This window comes from Drosophila obscura, unplaced genomic scaffold, assembly GCF_018151105.1.
Source record: "Drosophila obscura isolate BZ-5 IFL unplaced genomic scaffold, ASM1815110v1 contig_186, whole genome shotgun sequence".
Lineage (NCBI taxonomy): Eukaryota > Metazoa > Arthropoda > Insecta > Diptera > Drosophilidae > Drosophila > Drosophila obscura.
Genome location: NW_024542774.1, coordinates 636,639 through 657,035, shown reverse-complemented (window position 1 = coordinate 657,035; position 20,397 = coordinate 636,639). Strand labels below are relative to the sequence as shown.

Genomic DNA, 20,397 nt, shown 5'->3' with positions numbered 1-20,397 from the left:
CGCCGCCCCCGCAGCAAGTTGTGGTAAACAGAAACAGCTGTGGGCTGTTGTGGATTTTAGAAAGTTGAAAAGAAATGCACAAATAATCGTACCGAATAATTGATTTTATTCTTGTGTGTTGTGTGATTAATGTTTTAGCATTCATATACTCGTATTAAGTAACGTCACTACCCTACGCACATGTCGATAAACTGCTTACGTTGCCATTTCGCAGCAGCTGAAGCTTTCAGTATCTGTTTTCGCTCTGTTGCGCTTAGAACTCGCCTTCGTGTCTGTGCCTGATTATATACTATACGCTGCATCATTGTTCAGAATGAATTGCTAGTTTCTTTATCTGCCATAGCTTGAAAATTCTGTGCAGTTCGTTTCCTTGTACCCGAAACCCGAGAGATAACGACAAAGTAAAGGGCTGGGAAAGATGCCTCGCAACGATACGGAGCCCTTGGTGGTGAGCGATGATGAGGCGCCACGCACTCTGGATGCTGCTGCAACGGAAAAAACATCAGCGAGCAGCTCTTCCGCTGACGAGGAGGTGCCCCACCTACCGCCCGCGCTGGACTACAACAGCTATCGTTGGTTCATCCTGGAGCCCGCAGTATTTCTGATGTTCTTTGCCAGATACCTAATTGGTGCGAACAAACAGACGGGCACTGGCCGAGCATCATTCAATTAACTTTTTGTGTATTTTTAGGGGCGGTTTATCAAAATCAAATCCTCTACCAAACCTGCGTCACCATCATGAAGTATAATGCCACGGAATGCGAGCCGTTGCTGGGCATCAATCGCGATGAATCGGAGGCGTCAAAAGTAAGCGAATTACTCTGAAACCAAAATAATATTTTGTGATAATGCGACACAGTTTTTGTTGCGGTGCCAATGTCTGGCTTTCAACATTTTTATCTGCTGTTGTTTGGTTGCAAAAATGCTTCAATGCGGGGCGTTTTGCGTGACATTCTCAATCCTCACTTTTCCAACTGTAAAAAGAGATTACTAAACGTTCGAAAGACTTGACCCACATACGCACTAGTGCAGCATCAGCCAAGACAAAGCAAAATCTATCAATCAAAGCATTTGCCTATGGCGATCGTTCCCATTGTTTGAACATTGATGATAACGCTCAAGTGCCAACAAATGGGGAACGGCGTCTAGAGCTTATCAGCGAGCGAAACAGAAGTAAATACAGAAAACCTTTATGACTAATTTGTCTATCGGGGCGATGAAATATTGACCCACCGAGCTTTAAGAGCGCATTCAAAATATAATTATATTGCTAATACCTAGATACGAGACACACGGCAATGAGTCAGACAAACGTGATGAGCAGCTGTGCTTTGTTTCTTACAGAAAATCGAGGTTCAAGTGCAGGAGTATTCGGCAAACATAATGATGACGACCTCTCTGCTAGAGAGCATAATACCAGCCTTTGTGAGTCTATTCCTAGGTCCCTGGTCGGACAAATTCGGCCGGCGGCCCATACTCCTGACAACCTTCACGGGTAAGTGGTATGCCACTGTACAAATCCCTGTAAAACTGTAACGATCTTTTCTTGTAGGCTACCTCACGGGCTCAATTATACTGATAATTATTACCAGGATAACAATGTTCACGAATATAAGCCCTTGGTGGTTCCTGCTCTCCTCTGTGCCCTCGGTTCTGAGCGGTGGAACTTGCGCCTTGATCACGGGTATCTACTGCTACATTTCTGATGTGGCCAAGGAACGCAACCGAGCCATGAGGTACGTAGTGCGTAATTTCAATGAATCCATTAAATTTTTTATTTATTTGTCTATTCCAGAATGGTCCTAAATGAGGCCTCGCTATGCACGGGCATGATGTTTGGCAATGTGGCCAGCGGGTATATCTATGCAGCAACGGATGCTTTCACCCTCTTCTTTATTGCCAGCTGCCTAATGGGCCTGGCGCTGATGTATGTCTATATCTGGGTGCCCGAGAGCCTGGTACTCGACCATATACCCACAGGAGTAGGCTACATCTGTATGAGATGCCAGACAAGCCATCTAACAGATCTCTTCTCTTTCGCCTAGTCACGCATCCGCGAGTTCTTCCGTTTTGATTTGGTCAAGGATCTGGTCCGCACCTGCTTCCAAAGGCGACCCAACTTTGATCGTGCCATTATCTGGCTAACTATGATTGCCCTGACCATAGCCATCTTTGATATGGGTAAGAATAGCAACTGCAGTTCGTTCTAAAGAAATGCCATCACTGTAATTCTCCTATATGGCAGAGGGTGAGGGCACTGTCAACTACATGTTCATGCGCGAACAATTCGATTGGACCATCAAGGACTTCAGCCTCTTCAATGCCTCGCGTATTGTCATCCAGATTGTGGGCAGCATAGTCGGCATGGTGGTGCTGCGTCGCGTGCTTAAGCTGTCCATTATAACCATGGCCATGCTGTCGCTCGCTTGCTGCGTTCTAGAGAGCACAGTACGTGCCACGGCCGTCTACTGGCAGGAGATGTATGTCGGCATGACATTAGGCATGATGCGCGGCGTGATGGGACCCATGTGTCGTGCCATTCTGTCCCATGTTGCGCCCAGCACGGAAGTGGGTAAGTTCTGAGTTCTCCCCCAAAGTCAGCGGACCGTGAAGGAACAATTAACCAAAACAATTATATCCGTTTAGGCAAAATATTCGCACTGACCACATCGATGGAGTCTGTTTCGCCGCTGGGTGCTGCTCCCCTGTACACGACCGTGTACAAAGCCACTGTGGAATTTTATCCCGGAGCATTCAACTTTATTAGCGCTGTCCTGTACTTTTTGTGCTACGTGCTGATTGCGTAAGTAGCAGCAAGATGAATTTAATAGTTTGTTTATTTGAATACCATAAATTTCAGCATTATATTCGGCATCCAGAAGTCGATGGGCAGCAGCAGTGTGTATCAGGCCATTGGCAGTTAGCCGGCTGCTCCTCGCTCCGCTTAGTTGAATGTATCTCAAAAGACCAATTAAATCTGTGGGTAGATGTGTATGTGATTGCTGCGACGCGACGGTTCCCAATGTGAACACCTAGAAATTACGAGTATTTTTGTATTTTATATTCGTTGATTAGCGACTTGTGCAAGTAGTAGTATTATTATGATTTTTATCTCTCCTCTTACCATTTGTTTTTGTGTGCAACTGCAACTGGCACTGCTATCTCGACTGCGTTTGGCAAGTGCAAACACATAAAGTACAATACTCTTATATTGTACGAATATCAAACAACACAAAGACGTATTAACCGTACGCAGCTGCGTGACAATAAATTGTAAATAAATACATAAACTTTTTAGCATATTTAAGCATAAGTTATTTTGATTGTTTCGGATTCACATCTGGTACGTATTGCAAGTGCGAGACATTGGGGGGCCGGGCCCATACGGCCTGAGACAGGGTGGAGCGGCGGGCAGAGATAGGCGAGGCGGGCGTCGTGTCGCGCTCCGATGTGCTGCGCCCCAGTGTTAGTGTATCGCTAGAGTTTGGCGCGCGCGGAAGCATGAACGCCAACGCTCAACGTTCTTGACTGTGGAATATTACGATACTGTGTTGTATGAATTGCTAATTCCTTTGTCTAGCTAGCGATAATTGGTGCGATTTGGCCGTGACCTTCGATTGAACAGAATGTCCATTGCTGACGAGGATCCCCTGGTCTTAGACACTGATGACAATGCCGTGTCACTGGAATCTGGTGAATCGCCTACACCACCCACGGCAAGACGTCTGCCATCGCTTATACTGGAGCCCGCTGTCTTTCTAGTATTCTTTGGCAGATTTCTAACTGGTACGGATTATTGGAAAACACACGGTCTAGCATATATAAATAAATATTGTGTATTTGTTAGATGCGGCATATCAAAATCAGATTCTCTACCAGACCTGCGTCACTGTCATGCAACACAATGAAACCGAATGCGAGCCGTTTCTGGGCAGAGATCGTGCCTCGGATGAGGTCAAAGTAAGTTTTGCAATGCATTTTCAATTGGCGTTCCACTAACGATGCTACGATGGGCAGCCGGACCGACACAAAGCGTGTTTTGTGTTGCTCTCGCAAGTGAAATGAACTAACAAAGCAAGTTAATCAGTGAATCTGAAAATACGAGTGCATAATGTTTGATCTTTATGACTCTCTAGCATTCTAAAATTATAATACATATTAGTGACAATGTTGTACATATGTACATATGTTTATATATACATATGTACTTATAATATTCACCTGGCCAATTGGCCTGGCTTATCAGTGGTAGCCAAAAACAAAAGAAAAAACACGAAATGACTATGAGTAATTGGCTTAACTTATCACTAAAATATCGACTGGAATATATATGCTGATTGTAGGTGTATGTGGTGTGTGGTGTGTGCGCTGCCAAAGACCCCACCAAAAAGCTATGACTAATGGGGCCGTGACGACGCTGTCATGCTTATCGGCAATAGATAATACCTGTCTAAACAGATTTCCCCTTGCAGAAGATCGAGGCGCAGGTGCAAGCGTATGCGGCCAACATAATGATGATCAACGCCATCCTCGAGAGCACCATTCCAGCCATTGTGAGTCTGTTCCTCGGCCCCTGGTCGGACAAGTTCGGGCGGCGTCCCATACTGCTCTCCACATTCACGGGTAAGCAGCGGATTCTACTGCAGCTACATATGTAACTCTGATATGTAATTCTGGTATTCTATGCTTGGCTACAGGTTTCCTGTTAAGTGCAGGCATTCTGATCGTGCTAACCCAGATAGCGGCGGTCACAAACATCAATCCCTGGTGGTTCCTGCTCGCCGCGGTGCCGTCGGTGTTCAGCGGTGGAACCTGTGCCCTCGTCACCGTCCTGTACTGCCACGTATCCGATGTGGCCACGGAGAGCGCGCGAGCCATGCGAATGGTTTCCATGGAGGCGTCCCTAGGGCTGGGCATGATGGCGGGAAGCATGGCCGGCGGCTATATATATGCCGGAGTCGGTGCTGCGACGCTTTTCATCCTAGTGGGTTCCCTCATAGCCGTAGCCCTGCTCTACATCATCTTCCTTGTGCCCGAGAGTCTCAAGCCGGAGAACTTGCAGTCTGAGGTGCGTATAAAGGATACAGGATAAAGGATATTCCTTTTTTGAATTTGTGATATTCACCGAATTTCTTCCCTTTGTTAGTCACGGATACGTGGGTTCTTCCGTTTCGATCTGGTCAAGAATCTGGTGATGACCTGCTGCAAGAAGCGTGAGAACTACGATAGGGCCATCATCTGGATGGTTATGATGTCCCTGACCTTGAGCATCTTCGCAATGGGTAGAGTACTCATATTACAGCACTTGCATGGCTCGTATCTGACTCTTTGCCTGTCAATATTTCAGAGGGCGAGGGCACAGTCAACTACATGTTCGTGCAGAAGGAGTTCAACTGGGATGTCACGGACTACAGCGAGTTCAACACCTCGCGGATCGTCATCCAGGTGGTGGGCAGCATTATCGCGATGGTTCTGCTGCTACGCCTGCTCAAGGTCTCGATCGTAACGATGACATTGTTGGCGTTCGGTTGCTGTGTCCTGGAGGGCACTGTTCGGGCAACGGCTGTGCATGGTCAGGAGATGTATCTGGGCTTGGTGCTGGGCATGTTGCGCGGTGTCATGAGTCCCATGTGCAAGGCCATTCTCTCGCAGCTGACGCCAAGCTCGGAAATAGGTAAAATATTCTCTCTGACCACTTCGCTGCAATCGCTCTCTCCCCTGGGCGCTGCACCGCTCTACGCGGCCGTATACCAGGCCACGGTGGCGTCCTATGCAGGAGCCTTTAACTTCATCAGCGTGGGCCTCTACTTTCTGTGCTACTGTTTTTCGGCGTGAGTAGCTGATATCAACTCACAGCTTATATCCTTGATTGCATTTTTGTATTCTTTTGCCTGCAGCACCGTCTTTGGCATGCGGAAATCAATGGACAGCAATGCTGCCTATCAGGCATTCGGAAGTTGATCAAGGACCGCAAACTAAGGATGTAGATAAGTGCCAAATCGATCTGTGCTATCAATCATCAAAGAAGCTTTGAACAAAAGCATTGAGTGTTAATACAGTTTAAAATTGAAAGTGATGCTGTGAGCCTAAGATAATCTTAGAAAATATATTAAAATGTAATTAAATAAACTTGTATTTATATAAGATAAGATCAGTTTGACTGGATGATCGCTTCCCACACAAATTAAACACGCAATTGTCTGAATTTGCAGCATTTAAATTCGGTCTACTCGTAAAGTTTTATTACTTAGATATGATCACATGTTAATTTAGGCATATATCGATCGGTTCGGTGCCTCACTTTAGCACCTTGGCGTAGTGCTGCTTGTGCCTGAACTTGATGCGCAACACACATCTAGGGGAATGGAATGAATGTACAATACCGATTAGCGAGTGCCCCCAAGGGGCATTACGTTTACGTTTGCCCCACTACGCATGCATTCAGCGACACTTACCCGATGAACACGAACGAGAGTAGGTAGAGGAACGCGCTGACAAAGTTGAACAGGCCCGGGTATGTGGTGAGGGACTGCTTGTAGATTAGCGTGTAGAGCGGGGCGGCAACTGCGATTAGAAGTAATAAATGTTAACACAATAATTCAATCACAATCACAATTACTGGACCAGAAAGTAGAAAGCCGAAAACAGAAACCAGAAACCAGAGGGACGAGTGACTTACCAAAAGGTGCAAACGATTGCAAAACATTCTTAATGGAGAAAATCTTGCCTGCAATGAGGTGTTACAAAAAACAGCTGTGATACGTATACGTATACGCGGATATTGGCGACACTTACCCAGATCCGATGGCGGTACGATATTCGAAACAATGGTCCGGCACATGGGTCCCGATATGGAGCGAAAGACGCCCAGCGATACTGAGAGGTACATGTGCCAGGGCATTGTGGCAAAGCCCTTGGCCAGATTGTTGAGAATTTCCGAGAAGAAGGCCAGCAGGCCGAGCGTAACCACCGACAGGCGAAATACCTGTGGGCCAAACAAAAGAGAGCTCAGATCCATAGCATTGTGCAAAAAAGTATTGGGCAAGTCAAATTGTGTACCTTTCGGAGGACAAGGAAACCGATGAGGGCTCCAATCATGGGCACCAGATGACTGACCGTCTCGAAGAATGTGTAATCCCTCACCGTCCAGTGGAACTTCTCGCGCACAAACAAATACATTACAGTCATCACGCCATCTGAAAGCGAGCGTTATATAATGGAACATAAGGTCTGGGAGAACTGCGCAGAAAACTCACCAAAGACGAAAATGGACAGGAACATGGCCAGTGTGACGAGCCAAATAATTGCGCGAGCATGATGTTCGCGGGGCTTGAAGCAGGTGTTAATCATATCTTTGATGTGGACGAAACTGAATAGGCCAGCCTTCTTGATGCGCTCCGCCGCCTCCGCCTCGTCCCTGGCCTTCTTGGCCCGCTCGGGCAGCCGCTCCACGTACTTGGCCAGCATGTCCTCGTCAAAGCTCATGGCAGGCGTCGCCGGTGTGGGCAGCTCGCAGGGTTTGGGTTTCTCCTCCTGCTGCTCATCGTTTAGGATGTTCGGCGGGCAATCGATGGCCACGCAGTCCAGCTGCAGGTCGCAGGCTGTCATCGGCATATCCTTTACCGTGTCACCCTTGAGGGCAGTGGCATTCTTCGCATCTTGTGCCTGGCGAATGTGCAGACTCTCGGGCACAAAGAAGATGATGAACAGCGTGGCGAAGGTGGAAATACAGCCGGAGAGACCTATGGTCGCCGCTGCTCCAACGCCTGCGTACACGAAGCTGGAGAGCAGCGAGCCGCTGGTCAGTCCAATGAAGAAGAGCGACTCCATGAAGATCATGCGGTAGGGCCGTGTCTTGCAGTCCGTTATGTCCGATATGAAGCAGAACGCGGCCACAGAGAAGACACAGTTGCCGCCCAGCAGCGAGTGAGGCACCGCCGCCAGAATGTACCACCAGGGATTGACCACGTAGTAGCTGGACAGCTCACAGATGGCGGCCATCATCAGGAAGGATGCGGAAAATCCTAAATGTGAACCAGAAATTAACTGGGAAATCCCACTGGGCAGCCAGCGATTCTCTGCTCACCAATCATCGAGACAATCAGCAGCGGCTTGCGGCCATAGTGGTCCGACCAGGAGCCGATGAACAGGCCACAGAAGGCCGGCACAATGCTCTCCAGCAGGGTCCGGGAGAGGAATAGATTGGCCACATACGGCTGCAGTTCCGTTTCGATGGCCTGGAAAGGAAGTCGTCAGTAGATATCGAATATCGGTCTGGTCTGGCTTGGTCTGGGAATGCGCTCCGTTTCCAAGTAATCAATGGAAACGAAACCTATTTCCCCCCATGCAGAGAGAGCTGTACACACATTTATCTCGGCGCTGGCGTTCTTAACGTCCAGCTGCTTGCAGTCGGACTCGTTGTAGTGGAATATCACTGTGCACGTCTGGTAGATGACCTGGTTGCGCTGGATGGTGCCTGTGGTCGGTTACAATTTGGAAACGCGATAGCTGTACAGTTAGAGTAATCTGCGTGCCGTTCCGGGGCAGGTTCACTCACCAGAGAGCGTGTGCGAGAAGAGCAGCATGAAGACAACCGGTTCTATATAGAACAGATTGAACACTTTGCCCCACTGCAGATTGCGGAGCTTTTCCAGCGTAAACGCATTCGAGGCCTTCTCAACCATGTTTGTCCGTTTTGTATTGCCAAATTTATGGGCTGCACAGTTCAGTTCAATATTTTTGTATTTCGGTTTGTATTTAGTTTGATCAAGGCCTGGCTCAGTGGCGCTTGTTGCACATTTTCAATTCTTGTCACGTAAGAGTTTTTGTGGAGGAAAATCCCTCGCCACTTCCGATCAGATTATCACGCTAATATTATGCTATTATTATTATTCAATCGCTTTGATTGCTGTGGATGTGGATACCCATCAGCCGTTTGTATTCACTGAACCAACACGAAACTGGGCAGCGACTACGACAACGACAACGACAGCAGCTATGTACATCCAACCACGACGACGACGGCAAACAAATTACAATTAGAGTTTGATTCTCGAAATGAGCTGCTGCCGCGAAATCCCTAGCTTTATATAGACTCACGAAAAAGCAATAGCAACAAACAGCCGGATCGGAACAGGTACATGTGTACACTGCGAAACAGTCTAAACAGATGAACAGTTGTTCATCTAAGTCTATAAAAATAAAATGGGATATCTCGATTCCCCGTTCACGTGAAACTATACACTCTACGCCACTACAATACCAGAGTCCAGAGAACGACTTGGACAAATGCGACTCGACTCGACTCGACTCCGTTCGACGCGCGACAGATTTATTTTAAGTTTTTCGTTTCGCTATCAACCCAACTGTAGTCCAAAAGTTTAACTGAAACTGAAGTTAGACTCGGGGTCTGTGCCTGTTGTTTGTTTGCTTGTTTTCTTTTTGCATTAATTAATAATTATTTTCACCTATTTTTGATTCGTGCAAATGAGTAGCACGAGCCAGACCTTTGATAAATCTGGCATTTGGAGTTTGGTAATCCAAGAAATTGAATCTGGAAAATTACGGATATAACAAACAGGTCTTGTTTCGAATTGGTCTAAATAACACACATTACAAATGTGTTTATGTTTTCTTTTATTTATTTAATATACTCATGATGGGTGTTCACTTTAATAGTTAAAGAAGTTCAAGATTTTCAGAGATGATCCAAGATTTTGTTTAGATCGGTAAATAATATTTATAGCTACATAAATACACACATACTCGTATGTATGTATGTGTTTATATAGATTTGGTATAGTCTATTTGTATCTTGTGATATCGGTTATATCGGTTATAACGTGCCTAGTTATTTTTGGCCATAATTTTTGGACGATGGTTAAATATTAATTTAAATTCATTTGATGGCAATGATGCTTGCCATGCTGAATTCCAGGGATTTCGTTGCGCTCTGTTGGGGCATCAAAATGAGTAGCATTTTATTTTAATTTCTTCTAAATATATGTATGTAGCATGTGTATTGTTTTGGTTGGGCGCTCTCAGCCGATCTTAATCAAGGGTGTAAAAAACTGGGCGACTAATTTAAAATTAGCAAAACAAAATTAGTATTTGATTAAAGCTAGAGTTAGCACCAATCGATGGGGAGTTCCGTTGCTATATTGTGCACACATTATGTACATATGTATGTATATGTACATATTCCTAATATGTTTATAGATCCGTCAGGTGTGTCAAATGACACCGCACACGCCGCAACATTTTGGTGCTATATATGTATAATAACCCACATATTTGTTAATGGGAAAATCGTTGTTATGAGTTTTTTAATTATACAAAAATTTCCACCGCACAGAGGGAAAGATCGATGTCGAATGATGGGTAGTTGCCAAATTAACACATTTCAACTGTTCAGCTCGAATATGCAAATAAGTAGGTACCAACTGATTTATGGCTGAGTATTTGTTATGGTAATATCCCGTTTTGGGGGGAGCACCCGGCGCTAGCATTTCTGTGTATATTTATATTCGAAAGTTTGGAATGACTGGCAGATATTGGCAGATATATTTTAGCTGTGGCCTAAAACCACAAGAGATTCGCTGATTCACTTGAAAATCGGATCGTAGTACGCCCGATTTGTAGATTTTTTGTGCCACACAACACTGAAAACGATTTGGCATAGACAATAAAAACTAATGGAGTGAAAGAGTTAATTAAATATGAAGGAACATACATGAGGAGAACTATCCCAAGGCCGTATAGGCAAGCACTTAGCAGATTGAATATCCCCGGATCACTGTCCAATGTCCGGGTGTAGATCGCAAAATAAAGGCTCGAGGATATCAGCGGGGATAGTGTCTGCAGTATGCCCAGCAGAGCAAAGATTTTGCCTGGAAGCGGAAATTAAAGAATTATCATCGATCTAAATTAAATATAAGAATGAAATTGATTCTTACCTCTCTCTGCGGCCGGCAAGAGATTGGTGATAATGGTGCGGCACATGGGATTCACCAGGGACTTGAATACGCCCAAGGCAATGGCGACATAGATTTGCCAGCTCACCGCCGCCAAGGACTGCATCAGACTGCTAGTCGAGTGACTCAGGAGTGAGATGATGGCCAGCCAGAGAATCGCCGAGCTGGTGCACTGCCAAAGATAGATGATAGCCCCCCAATGAGTTGTCCTGCAGTCAAGCCCAGAGCCAAACTCACCTTTCGCAGGGACCAAATGAATAGCATGCCGCCAGAACCAGCCACAGCAGGCACCAGGATGCTGACCGACTCGTACTCGGTGAACTCCTTCACGGTCCAATGGAACTTGGCTCTCATGAACATGTAGAACACCGAGTTGCTGCCAGCTGTGTAAGGTTGCAGGTGGCGGATGAGTCATCGCTATACCAGTTTGGGAAAAACACTCACCAGAGACAAAGGCCGCTAGCATCAAGACCAACATAACCAGGATCACAATGGAGCGATCCTTGAAGGCGCGGTGTCTGCTACAGCTGGTCCACAAATCCCTCAGCAATGCAAGCACATCTCTGTCTTCTGTCGCCTGAGCAGATGATGCAAGGGGCTCCCTTCTGGGAAGACTCTCTGGCAGCAGAGCGATCATCAGAAATAGAGCAACGAAAATGAAGCAAGCGGATATGCTCAGGACAACGTACGCATTGGTAGCCTCGTAAGCGTAGCCAGAGCCGAAGCTGCCCAGGAGGAGACCCACATATATGGCCAGCTCATAGGCAATCATTCTGGAAGGGAGAACATATTCTTACTGGAAATACTTTGGTCAGACTGCTTAGATACCTGTATGATCGAACCTTTCCTTCGGACACATCCCCTATAAAGCATACGGCGGCCACGGAGTAGGTGACACTGCTGCCCAGGCACGATAGGGGGACGATCGACAGCACGTACCACCAGGGGCTGACCATTCCATCACTGTGGATGGCTGCATAGGCAACGCCAGCTGAAATCAGATACTGCAGGCCGTAGCCTGTCGCCAAAGATGAGACTGCGAGATCTGTGTGGACTGAGGCACTTACCCAGAAAGGAGCACATCAAGAGCGGCTTGCGTCCGTAGCGATCTGCCCAGGCTCCGGCAAAGAGGCCACAGAACGCCGGAATAATGCACTCCACAATCGTCATGACTACAACGACCCGAGCTGCATAGGGCTGCACCTCTTCTTCGATTCTCTTCGTCTCGTTTGTGGCATTCTTGGTGCCCAGGAGCAGGCAGACCTTATCCGAGTATCCGAATCCAGCCGTGCAGCTTTGATAGATTATTTGGTTCTTCAATACGGTGGCTGCAATCGAGGGAGTACTGTGAGAGGGCCTCCCAAGCAGATAAACACTTACACGAGAAATTGTAGCCGAATAGCAGAATCAATATAAAGGGCTCCAGCAGATAGATAGTCATCGGTTGGACGACTGATGGCTCCCCGTGGGAAGGGTCCGCCGCAATAGCTGCCTCTACGGAACTGATTTGGCTCTCCGCGCTGCTACTGCTGGCAGTTTCAGGATCATGTCGCCTTGCCTTGGCCACAAGCTTTTCATGGGCATGCGGTTCCTCGTTCATCTCTGCCACTCGACTGAGACTGAGTTTAATTCATTACGTTTCTTGATACGAGCGTGGGCGCGATTTCAGATAAAGTGACGACATTTATATGTAGCAGCCGCTCTCTTAGCATGGAAACCCCATTAAGATTTCATGAATCTACAAAAAGTATTCACTCCTACAGTGAACTGAACTCTTATCATCTTACGATTCTTCCAAACTGCTAGGAGGGACTAACAACACAGTGAACCAATTTAAATAAATTAATTTGATTCGCATTGTGTATGGATCATTTTTGTATCTAAAAAAAAGTGTCGATATCCAATGATCACTGTGGCTTTGCATAGATCCCCGCACGTGAGTCAGCTTTGAGAACAGAGAGCTCTCACTCTCAAGGGACTTTTTTTTTTTATTGATACGACGTGCTTTATCCGAATTAAGTTTATGCACATTGAGCATTCTCTAAACAACAAGAGATAAAAGCTTAATTATACATCTACTAATTCCAATGTGCAACTAAATGATTGGTATTCGAATGCTAGTTTAATCATTGAGCTTTGAAAATATCTAATTTCTGTATAATTTGTTCATTTCCATAACCTAAAGACTACATAAAATGAAGTGATCAATGTTAGCAAGGGCTGACGTCAACTGGTCAACAATTGTTCGGAAGTTTGTAACTTACAAAGGTACATATGTATGTATGTTCATACTGATGTACGTAATTTTGTTTCTATGCTGTTTTGAGTTACCCCCATCCTGGACAACAAACCAGCGACCTTCTGCTGATTTCTGTTCGCCTGATATCTTAAATATGAATCTAGTTTTTTTCTGCTCTAATATATAAAAAAATTGTGTTGCATACTTTTAGCTTTCTGCCATTTCTTTTCGTCTGGATAGACGAGTTTAGTTTTCGCCATAATGAAGAATGGTTTAATTTGAAGTTTTTCTTTGGATATATATATATCGGCTATATATGAGCCCCATGCGCACCACCATCCATATTCTCAAATAAAAACAGATCTTCCTTATGGGAAGTTTTTACAGCATGTTGAGACTGCGCTGATCGGAGACCTTTTCCTATGCACATTAGATAGGGTCTTGCCGACACCTGAAGATCAGAAAAAATTATCTCGACTAAATTTATTTCAGACTAATTCCGAATTCGTGTACTACTGCTCAGTCCCCATCCTCCCCCACGTCAAACACATCGTCCAGGACGTTTTGCCGCCAGGAGTCTAGATCGCCGATCAACTTAAAGGGTTCTTGCATCTGCGGCTTTGCACATCCCACCATTTCGCGCAACTTGCCCAGAACTCTGTTGGTGTCCTTGCTGCGCGACCAAAACATGTATTTCGCGTTACGCGCCGCCTGAACGTAGGGCGACTTCTCCTCACAGGTCATGCGATTCCACTCCTTGCTGGCAGCTATCACTATCTGCGTTGTTTGTAGATTGCAGAGTTTCTCCTTGTTGCACTTCTTGAAGTGAGCCAGATACCTGAGGAAAGGATTGCGTCCGCCCACTTCCTCAGCAGGCTTTGGTTTGCAGCATAAGTTTTTCAGTTTACTTAACGAGCATTTCGACTGTTTGGCCGAGCCACAAGTTGAGGTCGTCTTAGAGGCTGAACCACTACATTTTGTATCACAACGTTCCATTATTAAAATAGAGAATTTAAATCAACATACAATAAGTATTGTATTTGTATAACAACTAATGCAAAGGACATACGTACATGTATGGGCATTTAAGGTCTGAACAATTTAATTGTTAGTATTTAACAACGGAAAATTTAATTAAATTTATCTACTGACACCAAACAAATTCGCTTTCGCAGCTACCATATCTTCGTATGCATAAATGGAGTACAGAATATTCGCCGGAGGGGGTTCACAGTAATACAGATTAGTAATAGAATAATTCTGGAAAGTTTGTCTCGTAAATGGGCTTCTCGTTGCTGGCCTGCAGCTGGGCCACCTTGCTGTCGCTTTGTGTTATCTGACGCTCCACGGCCAGCGAGTTGAACAGCTCGTTGAGGCGGTTCTGGATGAGATCGTGCTGTAAATAGAAAAAGAAACCAAAAAGTGAACATGCATAAGCATTGGTTCACATAAATGAGTGGGTAGGGATGGGAATTACCTTCGGTTCTGTGCGTCTCACAAGATCATCGAACTCGCCCTCGCGGAAGGTGCGAACGATCTGCAATTGTCGCTCGCGCTGCTCTCGCTTGGCGGCCTCCGTAGGCTCGGCGAGGGCCCTCTTCATCGCGTCGAAATTGAACTCGGGCGCCAGTATCTTCTTGCACACGCCCGGCGAGCTGTTCACACTGTCCACATCCCCATTGTAGACCGTCAGATCCGCCGAGCTGTTGCGCTGCGTCAAATGGGAGCTCACCGACTCCACCCAGGAATGGCGATGGCCGGGATGGTCCGTTTGATTGAGCGTGTAGGGAGCGCCTGTATTGAGACGCTGGGCTTCCATGCCAGCATTTTGCAGACATTCGCCCAGCGCTAGCTTGTCGATGGCCAGGTGTGGAAGCGACAGATTCAGACTCTTCGATGGCACCTTCTTCGTCTCCAGCAGCGGGGGCAGATAGTAGGTGGCCTCCTCGCGTCGCGCATCGACAATCTTCTGGGCATACTCCAGCAGGTTGTTGATGCCACTGACTCGCGAGATAAGCACCAGCAATGCAATGGATATGGCGTGCAGATTGCATTTGTGCACGGCTCCCAAGGACTCCACTGTGTTGGCCACCTCCTGAATGCTAAAGATGGGAGGGAGAACGTGAGTTTAGTTTAGATTAAAGCAGCTTGATTGGATGATTGGAGCTCACCCCAGGATAAACAGCAGGAACTCCTGCACTGTCTCGCTGCTGGACATCTCCACGATGAGCAGGGCGGCGGTGTTGTAGCTGGCGGACAGTGCGTCGACGCGGTCCGAGAGGGCCATGCTATCGATGAGCGCCTGCATAATGTGGGCTCCGTGCTTGTGCGTGAAAATGATGTCAGAGCGCGAGGGCGGCTCCTGGGAAAGCGCCGGATATTGCTTCACACTGACACTACTGAGCACCTGATCGTTCTGATGGCGATCTAGGAGGGCCTGGAAGATCTGCATGACAATCAGGCGAGTGGGATCATGGGGGGCGCGGGCCATCTTCAGCAGCGGCTGCAGGAACGAGGCGGGGAAGGCCTTCTCGAAGGACACCGTGCTGTACTGGGTGCCAACCTTGAGGAGCGACTTGAGCAGAATGTTCTGCAGCATCTGGTCGCCCTTGCTCTTCTTGGAGGGGTCCGGCACCGTGTTCATGATGAACAGCATTATCTCGATCTTCTGGTAGTCGGGATGATGGTTGGCAAACTCGCCCAACGCATTTATAAGCGCCTCCTGGTACTGAGACTCCTCAGCGGTGATCTCGGTGGTGGTGCTCACGCTCGTGCGCAAGTGGGTCAGCAGATTGTTGATGATGTCCAGGGCCGAGGGTCCCACGCTCTCGCCAGCCGCAATGGCAATAATCTTCGACAGCACCACCGCCAGGGAAGTGCGCGTCTTGGGCGAGGACTTGAAGTTGCTGTCCAGGTGCTGCATGAGCGTCTCCACCACAGTGTACGAGTACTGCGGCTGGATCGAGATCATCACAATGCGGAACGTGTGAATGGCAAAGGTGTTGGGCACCCACAGTTCATGCCGATCGAGGTGACTGTGCGATTGCGAGGGTAAATATTGATTGAGCCCATTTTGATAGCACTGATAGTTATGCTTCGTTAGTGGCTACTTACGTCAGCAGCGGCTTGAGCACGCTCCGAATGTGTCCGAACGATGCACGTCCGACCAGCTCCCGCAGCACTTCCTCGGCCAGTGCTGGTGGCGTCACATTGGTGGCATCTTCGACGGGCGTGAGGTCGCCAGACTGCGGCGGGCGATACAGAAATATGTTAGAGTCAGGCGGCACCGGTTAGAATTTTCATCTTATCAGCTCAGCTACTAAACTACTCGCACAGACGCTGGACGCTAGTCCACAGCTCATGGTGCTGGTGCTGGTGCTAATTAAATGCTAGTATTCGATTCGATTATAGTAATTATTACCGCCAGTAAATTTTTCTTCACGAACATAACGTTTACACAAAACTGTTTCATGTTGTTGTGTGTTGGTTGTGTTGTGGATTGGTTGATTAGTTGGTTGATTGGTTGGTTAGGGTTTGGTTTGCATTAACAGAATATACGAAAACGAAATGCAGAATAGTATATCGAAATTAGTTCAAGTCGCAGCAATTTTGATTCATTAACCAATCCAATTGAAATGGCCGGGATCCAGTGATCCATCTGCTCCTCTGGATCGGCAGATACAAGGGTGGGGGTGGAGGGGACATTCTTCTCACCTGCATATTGAATAGCAGCGAGGGCACAATCTTCTCCATGTGCTGAGCCGCCCAGATGTTCTCGACCAGATCATCGGACACGGTCTTCCGTATGACGCCCTGCAGTCCCTTGATGCCGGCCAGCCGCAGGCTATCCCGCAGATCCTTGCCCTCGCTGTGGCACATCGACGAGAACTTCGAGATGAAGAAGTCGTAGCGTCGATGGTACGAGGGCGTGTCCTCGTTTATGTTGGCGAACTTCACAAACTGCAAGGATTAAAAATGATTAGCATAGGACCAGACCAGACCAGACTGGACAGACCCCGGCTCATATTTACTTACCGAATTGGTGGCCATGATTTTTAAATTCGGATTATTATCCTCCAGCAGCTTTTGCACCATCCGCAGGAACGACTCCACGAACAGGTTGAGCGTCGTCTGGGCGTGACAGGCCTGCAGCAGCAAGTCCATGGCCTCCATGGCGATCTCTGCCAGCCTACAAGGGCAACCAAAAAGAGAAGCAAACACATTCAATGACAATGACAAACAGCAGATCCCCAAAGGTTTTACTCACTTGTAGCGCTTGCGGTTAATGTCCTTGGTGGCCTTCTGATACAGATACTCGCCAATGCGGTCGAGCTTGTCGGGTGAGCTGAGCGAGTAGAAGGTCAGCTTCTCCATGTTCGACTTGACCAGGCCATCCTCCGGGTTCACCGGGAAGATGTTGTCCACCAGTCGCTTGTAGCGCGGCCGCAGCGCCGAGCAGCACCCGCAGCAACCTAGAAGAGCGCAGGGAAAGGCACAGCTATCAGAGGGATTTGGAAGACAGATGCGTATGCAGCGGTAGGTAAACATAGCGACGACGACGATGCGACGTCATCGGAGTGGTCCGTGTTTAGCAGTTGGCGAAAATCGACTACTGGTAGCGACCCCTGGAAGTGGCGACTCGCCTACCCGGCAGCAGTCAGCGGGTGGTGCTCGGTTGGGTCGGGTCGAATGGGTGCGACCACCATTTTCCGTTGTAATCTTATCGCGATAATGGCTATAGCCGACTAGAGTTTTGCTGTTCGGATTGCCAGCTGTCGCGTGCCTCTGTGTGCGCGTATGTGTGTGTGTGTCTGAGTCTGTGTCACGTTGAGTGATTGCTCTTTTCATCGCTCTTCGGCGATATTTGCCTGTTCCATCATAATATAACCCTTCCGGTCTGCTCCCACTCCCCCAACGACTTTCCCATCGATTCGGGCCGGCCCCAATCAGACACCTGGTGGCGTCATTTTCTTCACTTTGGTGTCGAGGTCAGAATGGTCGTTCTCAATGGCCTTTATCACGCCAGGCAGCGCTTTTCACCTGGCTCTCTCCCGATTGCTTACCAGGCATGTCAGCGTTTCTATGCACCAAAGGCGTAATTTGCTTCGGTGGCCTTTATCGCGGCATTAGATAATAAAACGATAAAAGAGCTACGCTACGCTCTGCTCTGTGTTGTGTTTGTTGTTGATTTTTGTTGGATGCCCAATTCGATTAATATGAACTATCGATATCGCAGAAAACTAGTGTGACCAAAGCGGAAAAGCCACAAAATACTCCTGAGCACACGGAAAATACTAGATTGATGGTCGTATGACACCAGATTGAAATACTGCTAGACAGAAATAGCATGAGCCACAGGAGCAGAAAAACAAAAACGATGTTATCGACACCAACAGCTAAATTATATTAGCCAATTTACACTTTCAAAGTTTAATTCTGCCCGCTTTAGCTTGGAGAGTTCTACGATCTGGCACCACTGCCAAAAGGTGTAAAGTTGACCGTTTCATTTTCAAAACTGGTTTTAACATTAATCTTATATTTGATCAGATTTTATAGATACTCACAACTGGGATCGGTGCATTTCTGCACGAAACTGTCGAAGAACTCCGGCAATTCCGGCGGCTCAAAGCAGCAGCGAAGCAAAGCCATTGTTAGATGTCACCAACAAATTTCACCCACCTCCCCTCCGCAGGACGTTGACCATGAACTTTGAGTATTTTTAGCGCGAGCGTCTATCTCCGTTTGTTGTTTGTTGCTTGAAGTCAGCTGATGGACCGACCCAGCGAGGGCAAAGCTCCTTCCTCTCGCCTTTATGTTGTCTCCAAGCTTTTTATTGCCATCGACACTTATATCACAGGGGGACCCAGTTTTGGGGCTTGAGCTAGTGATGCCATTCCCCTTTATTTGTTTTGACACACATTTCTGAATACTAATCAACCCAAAATAATTGTCCTACGCCCGCAACTCGTTCAATAAAAAACGCTACCAACACTTTGGCAAAAACAATAATTAATGCAATTAATAAAGTGTAAAAATGTTTGCTAACGGCCGCCAGGGCCCGAAACTCAAACCGCACACGGCAGGAACAACAAACTGAATGGAAAATGTGTGCTAGAGAAAATGTACTTTTCGCACAAAAGCTCTCTGGCTCTCTGGCACTTGGCTGGCTTCATTCGCGACCAGCGCGGGCCAAAAGCACCGCAGAAAAGCAAAGCTCAGGGGAAAAGTAAGCTTTTCGCTTATGATTTTCATTCATGAAGTGATGATACTACACTGTGGCAGGAGGGGAAATGTGGCAGGGCATTCGCTTCGCTTTACCGTTATGCAGTGGACACAATTAAACACTCGAAAGATGGAATGCAAAACGAGAATCGTTAAGCCCACGGGACACTCGATGTTGTCAATTGCGACCATCAGCGGACAACGGAGAGGAGTTTGTGTGGTTTGTGTGTTGGCTGCGAGCGAAAAAGAGCTGGCCTGCTGTCTGGGGGCTCTTCACACGCCAGTTTCGTGCGTTGACAACTTTATTAAGCCTAAATGGGCTCCTTGGCGGGATGGGTGAGGGGAAAAGGAGTGTATGTGTGTATCAATGTGGACGTGGTCTCACTCCAAGCTGGGTGCTTTATAGTTTCTTGACCGACGACGGCGGCGACGATGACGATCGAGGATTTATTTGTATTTCGCTTATTCCCAGATCTTTTGATTAATTACTGTGATATTCAAATATTCAAGTGTGTTCAGCATATACTCACTCACATTTTTATATACACTCGTCTGTTTATTAATTCCCCAAAAGAGACGATTCTCGCGTTGAGTTCTCGACCCGAGTGGCAACATTTTACGCTTTGTTCCCGACACATGACGAGAATGGTTTTTATTACCCAAAGATTAGCGCCCTGTTCCGCAGATCCGAATGGCTGTCGTATCTAGAAGATGAATTAATTAGTGCTGGGCCTTAATGACTAGTGATTGATGAGTGGGTGTGGCCTTTATAGGGGAGGAACGGCAGCGGGGGGTGGGCTAGGTGGGCTAGGGTCACTGCTTTGCCAGCGTACAGTAGCCAGTCCAAACTGGAATATCATCTGCCGACTCTGGCCATATTTTCATATTTGCCTGGGCACGTAGGAAAACATCCCAAGAATGTTTGGGCGATCTGGTTTCACTTGTTTCCACTACCCGCAGCGC

At 47.2% G+C, this 20,397-nt stretch overlaps 6 protein-coding genes across 8 annotated transcripts; 2 read left to right on the top strand and 4 right to left on the bottom strand.

Moving 5' to 3' along the window:
* The first annotated feature begins 46 nt into the window (after positions 1-46).
* On the top strand, positions 47-3,290 carry LOC111075631 (proton-coupled folate transporter). Its single transcript, XM_022369062.2, has 9 exons — positions 47-629; positions 692-807; positions 1,345-1,495; positions 1,553-1,736; positions 1,796-1,982; positions 2,046-2,181; positions 2,246-2,572; positions 2,647-2,803; positions 2,861-3,290. The coding sequence occupies exons 1-9, from the start codon at positions 419-421 to the stop codon at positions 2,922-2,924; spliced, it is 1,533 nt and encodes a 510-aa protein (XP_022224754.2). The 5' UTR covers positions 47-418; the 3' UTR covers positions 2,925-3,290.
* Positions 3,291-3,467: 177 nt separating this feature from the next.
* Positions 3,468-6,198, top strand: LOC111075632 (proton-coupled folate transporter). Its single transcript, XM_022369063.2, has 7 exons — positions 3,468-3,786; positions 3,848-3,960; positions 4,473-4,623; positions 4,698-5,068; positions 5,147-5,282; positions 5,348-5,831; positions 5,898-6,198. Exons 1-7 carry the CDS (start codon positions 3,627-3,629, stop codon positions 5,959-5,961), a joined length of 1,479 nt encoding a protein of 492 aa, XP_022224755.2. The 5' UTR covers positions 3,468-3,626; the 3' UTR covers positions 5,962-6,198.
* LOC111075628 lies at positions 6,191-9,238 on the bottom strand. The gene is made up of 9 exons (XM_022369060.2): positions 8,558-9,238; positions 8,367-8,476; positions 8,087-8,237; positions 7,257-8,024; positions 7,060-7,196; positions 6,796-6,985; positions 6,680-6,727; positions 6,456-6,564; positions 6,191-6,355 (listed from the first exon to the last, which is right to left on the bottom strand). The coding sequence occupies exons 1-9, from the start codon at positions 8,682-8,684 to the stop codon at positions 6,298-6,300; spliced, it is 1,698 nt and encodes a 565-aa protein (XP_022224752.2). The 5' UTR covers positions 8,685-9,238; the 3' UTR covers positions 6,191-6,297.
* Positions 9,239-9,607: 369 nt separating this feature from the next.
* Positions 9,608-12,723, bottom strand: LOC111075629 (proton-coupled folate transporter). The gene is made up of 8 exons (XM_022369061.2): positions 12,354-12,723; positions 12,041-12,301; positions 11,802-11,991; positions 11,418-11,746; positions 11,211-11,356; positions 10,956-11,145; positions 10,733-10,889; positions 9,608-10,661 (listed from the first exon to the last, which is right to left on the bottom strand). Exons 1-8 carry the CDS (start codon positions 12,571-12,573, stop codon positions 10,604-10,606), a joined length of 1,551 nt encoding a protein of 516 aa, XP_022224753.2. The 5' UTR covers positions 12,574-12,723; the 3' UTR covers positions 9,608-10,603.
* Positions 12,724-13,731: 1,008 nt separating this feature from the next.
* On the bottom strand, positions 13,732-14,208 carry LOC111075641. Its single transcript, XM_041593137.1, has one exon. The coding sequence runs from the start codon at positions 14,206-14,208 to the stop codon at positions 13,732-13,734; it is 477 nt and encodes a 158-aa protein (XP_041449071.1).
* A 112-nt stretch (positions 14,209-14,320) lies between these two features.
* Positions 14,321-19,289, bottom strand: LOC111075627 (protein EFR3 homolog cmp44E). Of its 3 annotated transcripts, none has more exons than XM_022369057.2 (9): positions 18,777-19,289; positions 17,480-17,684; positions 17,248-17,401; positions 16,927-17,172; positions 16,634-16,675; positions 16,327-16,457; positions 15,384-16,247; positions 14,690-15,314; positions 14,321-14,608 (listed from the first exon to the last, which is right to left on the bottom strand). In XM_022369057.2, the coding sequence occupies exons 1-9, from the start codon at positions 18,859-18,861 to the stop codon at positions 14,456-14,458; spliced, it is 2,505 nt and encodes an 834-aa protein (XP_022224749.2). In that variant the 5' UTR covers positions 18,862-19,289; the 3' UTR covers positions 14,321-14,455. The 3 variants fall into 3 exon arrangements, with proteins under 3 accessions (XP_022224749.2, XP_022224751.2, XP_022224750.2); XM_022369059.2 differs by lacking the exon at positions 18,777-19,289 and adding an exon at positions 18,276-18,418; XM_022369058.2 differs by lacking the exon at positions 16,634-16,675 and having other exon boundaries at positions 18,777-19,288.
* Positions 19,290-20,397: the final 1,108 nt, after the last annotated feature.

Coding starts and splice junctions, on each gene's coding strand:
- LOC111075631 (XM_022369062.2), top strand. CDS start 419: ATGCCTCGCAACGATACGGAGCCCTTGGTGGTGAGCGATGATGAGGCG. Junction 1,496..1,552: donor ACTCCTGACAACCTTCACGG/GTAAGTGGTATG, acceptor CTTTTCTTGTAG/GCTACCTCACGGGCTCAATT. Junction 1,983..2,045: donor TCGACCATATACCCACAGGA/GTAGGCTACATC, acceptor TCTTTCGCCTAG/TCACGCATCCGCGAGTTCTT.
- LOC111075627 (XM_022369057.2), bottom strand. CDS start 18,861: ATGGCTTTGCTTCGCTGCTGCTTTGAGCCGCCGGAATTGCCGGAGTTC. Junction 17,173..17,247: donor AAATCATGGCCACCAATTCG/GTAAGTAAATAT, acceptor TAATCCTTGCAG/TTTGTGAAGTTCGCCAACAT. Junction 15,315..15,383: donor TTCCTGCTGTTTATCCTGGG/GTGAGCTCCAAT, acceptor TCCCATCTTTAG/CATTCAGGAGGTGGCCAACA.
- LOC111075629 (XM_022369061.2), bottom strand. CDS start 12,573: ATGAACGAGGAACCGCATGCCCATGAAAAGCTTGTGGCCAAGGCAAGG. Junction 11,146..11,210: donor TCATTTGGTCCCTGCGAAAG/GTGAGTTTGGCT, acceptor TATCTTTGGCAG/TGCACCAGCTCGGCGATTCT. Junction 10,662..10,732: donor CTTGGGATAGTTCTCCTCAT/GTATGTTCCTTC, acceptor AATCGTTTTCAG/TGTTGTGTGGCACAAAAAAT.
- LOC111075641 (XM_041593137.1), bottom strand. CDS start 14,208: ATGGAACGTTGTGATACAAAATGTAGTGGTTCAGCCTCTAAGACGACC.
- LOC111075628 (XM_022369060.2), bottom strand. CDS start 8,684: ATGGTTGAGAAGGCCTCGAATGCGTTTACGCTGGAAAAGCTCCGCAAT. Junction 7,197..7,256: donor CCTGTCCATTTTCGTCTTTG/GTGAGTTTTCTG, acceptor GCTCGCTTTCAG/ATGGCGTGATGACTGTAATG. Junction 6,356..6,455: donor CTCTCGTTCGTGTTCATCGG/GTAAGTGTCGCT, acceptor CCATTCCCCTAG/ATGTGTGTTGCGCATCAAGT.
- LOC111075632 (XM_022369063.2), top strand. CDS start 3,627: ATGTCCATTGCTGACGAGGATCCCCTGGTCTTAGACACTGATGACAAT. Junction 3,961..4,472: donor GTGCCTCGGATGAGGTCAAA/GTAAGTTTTGCA, acceptor TTCCCCTTGCAG/AAGATCGAGGCGCAGGTGCA. Junction 5,069..5,146: donor CGGAGAACTTGCAGTCTGAG/GTGCGTATAAAG, acceptor TCCCTTTGTTAG/TCACGGATACGTGGGTTCTT.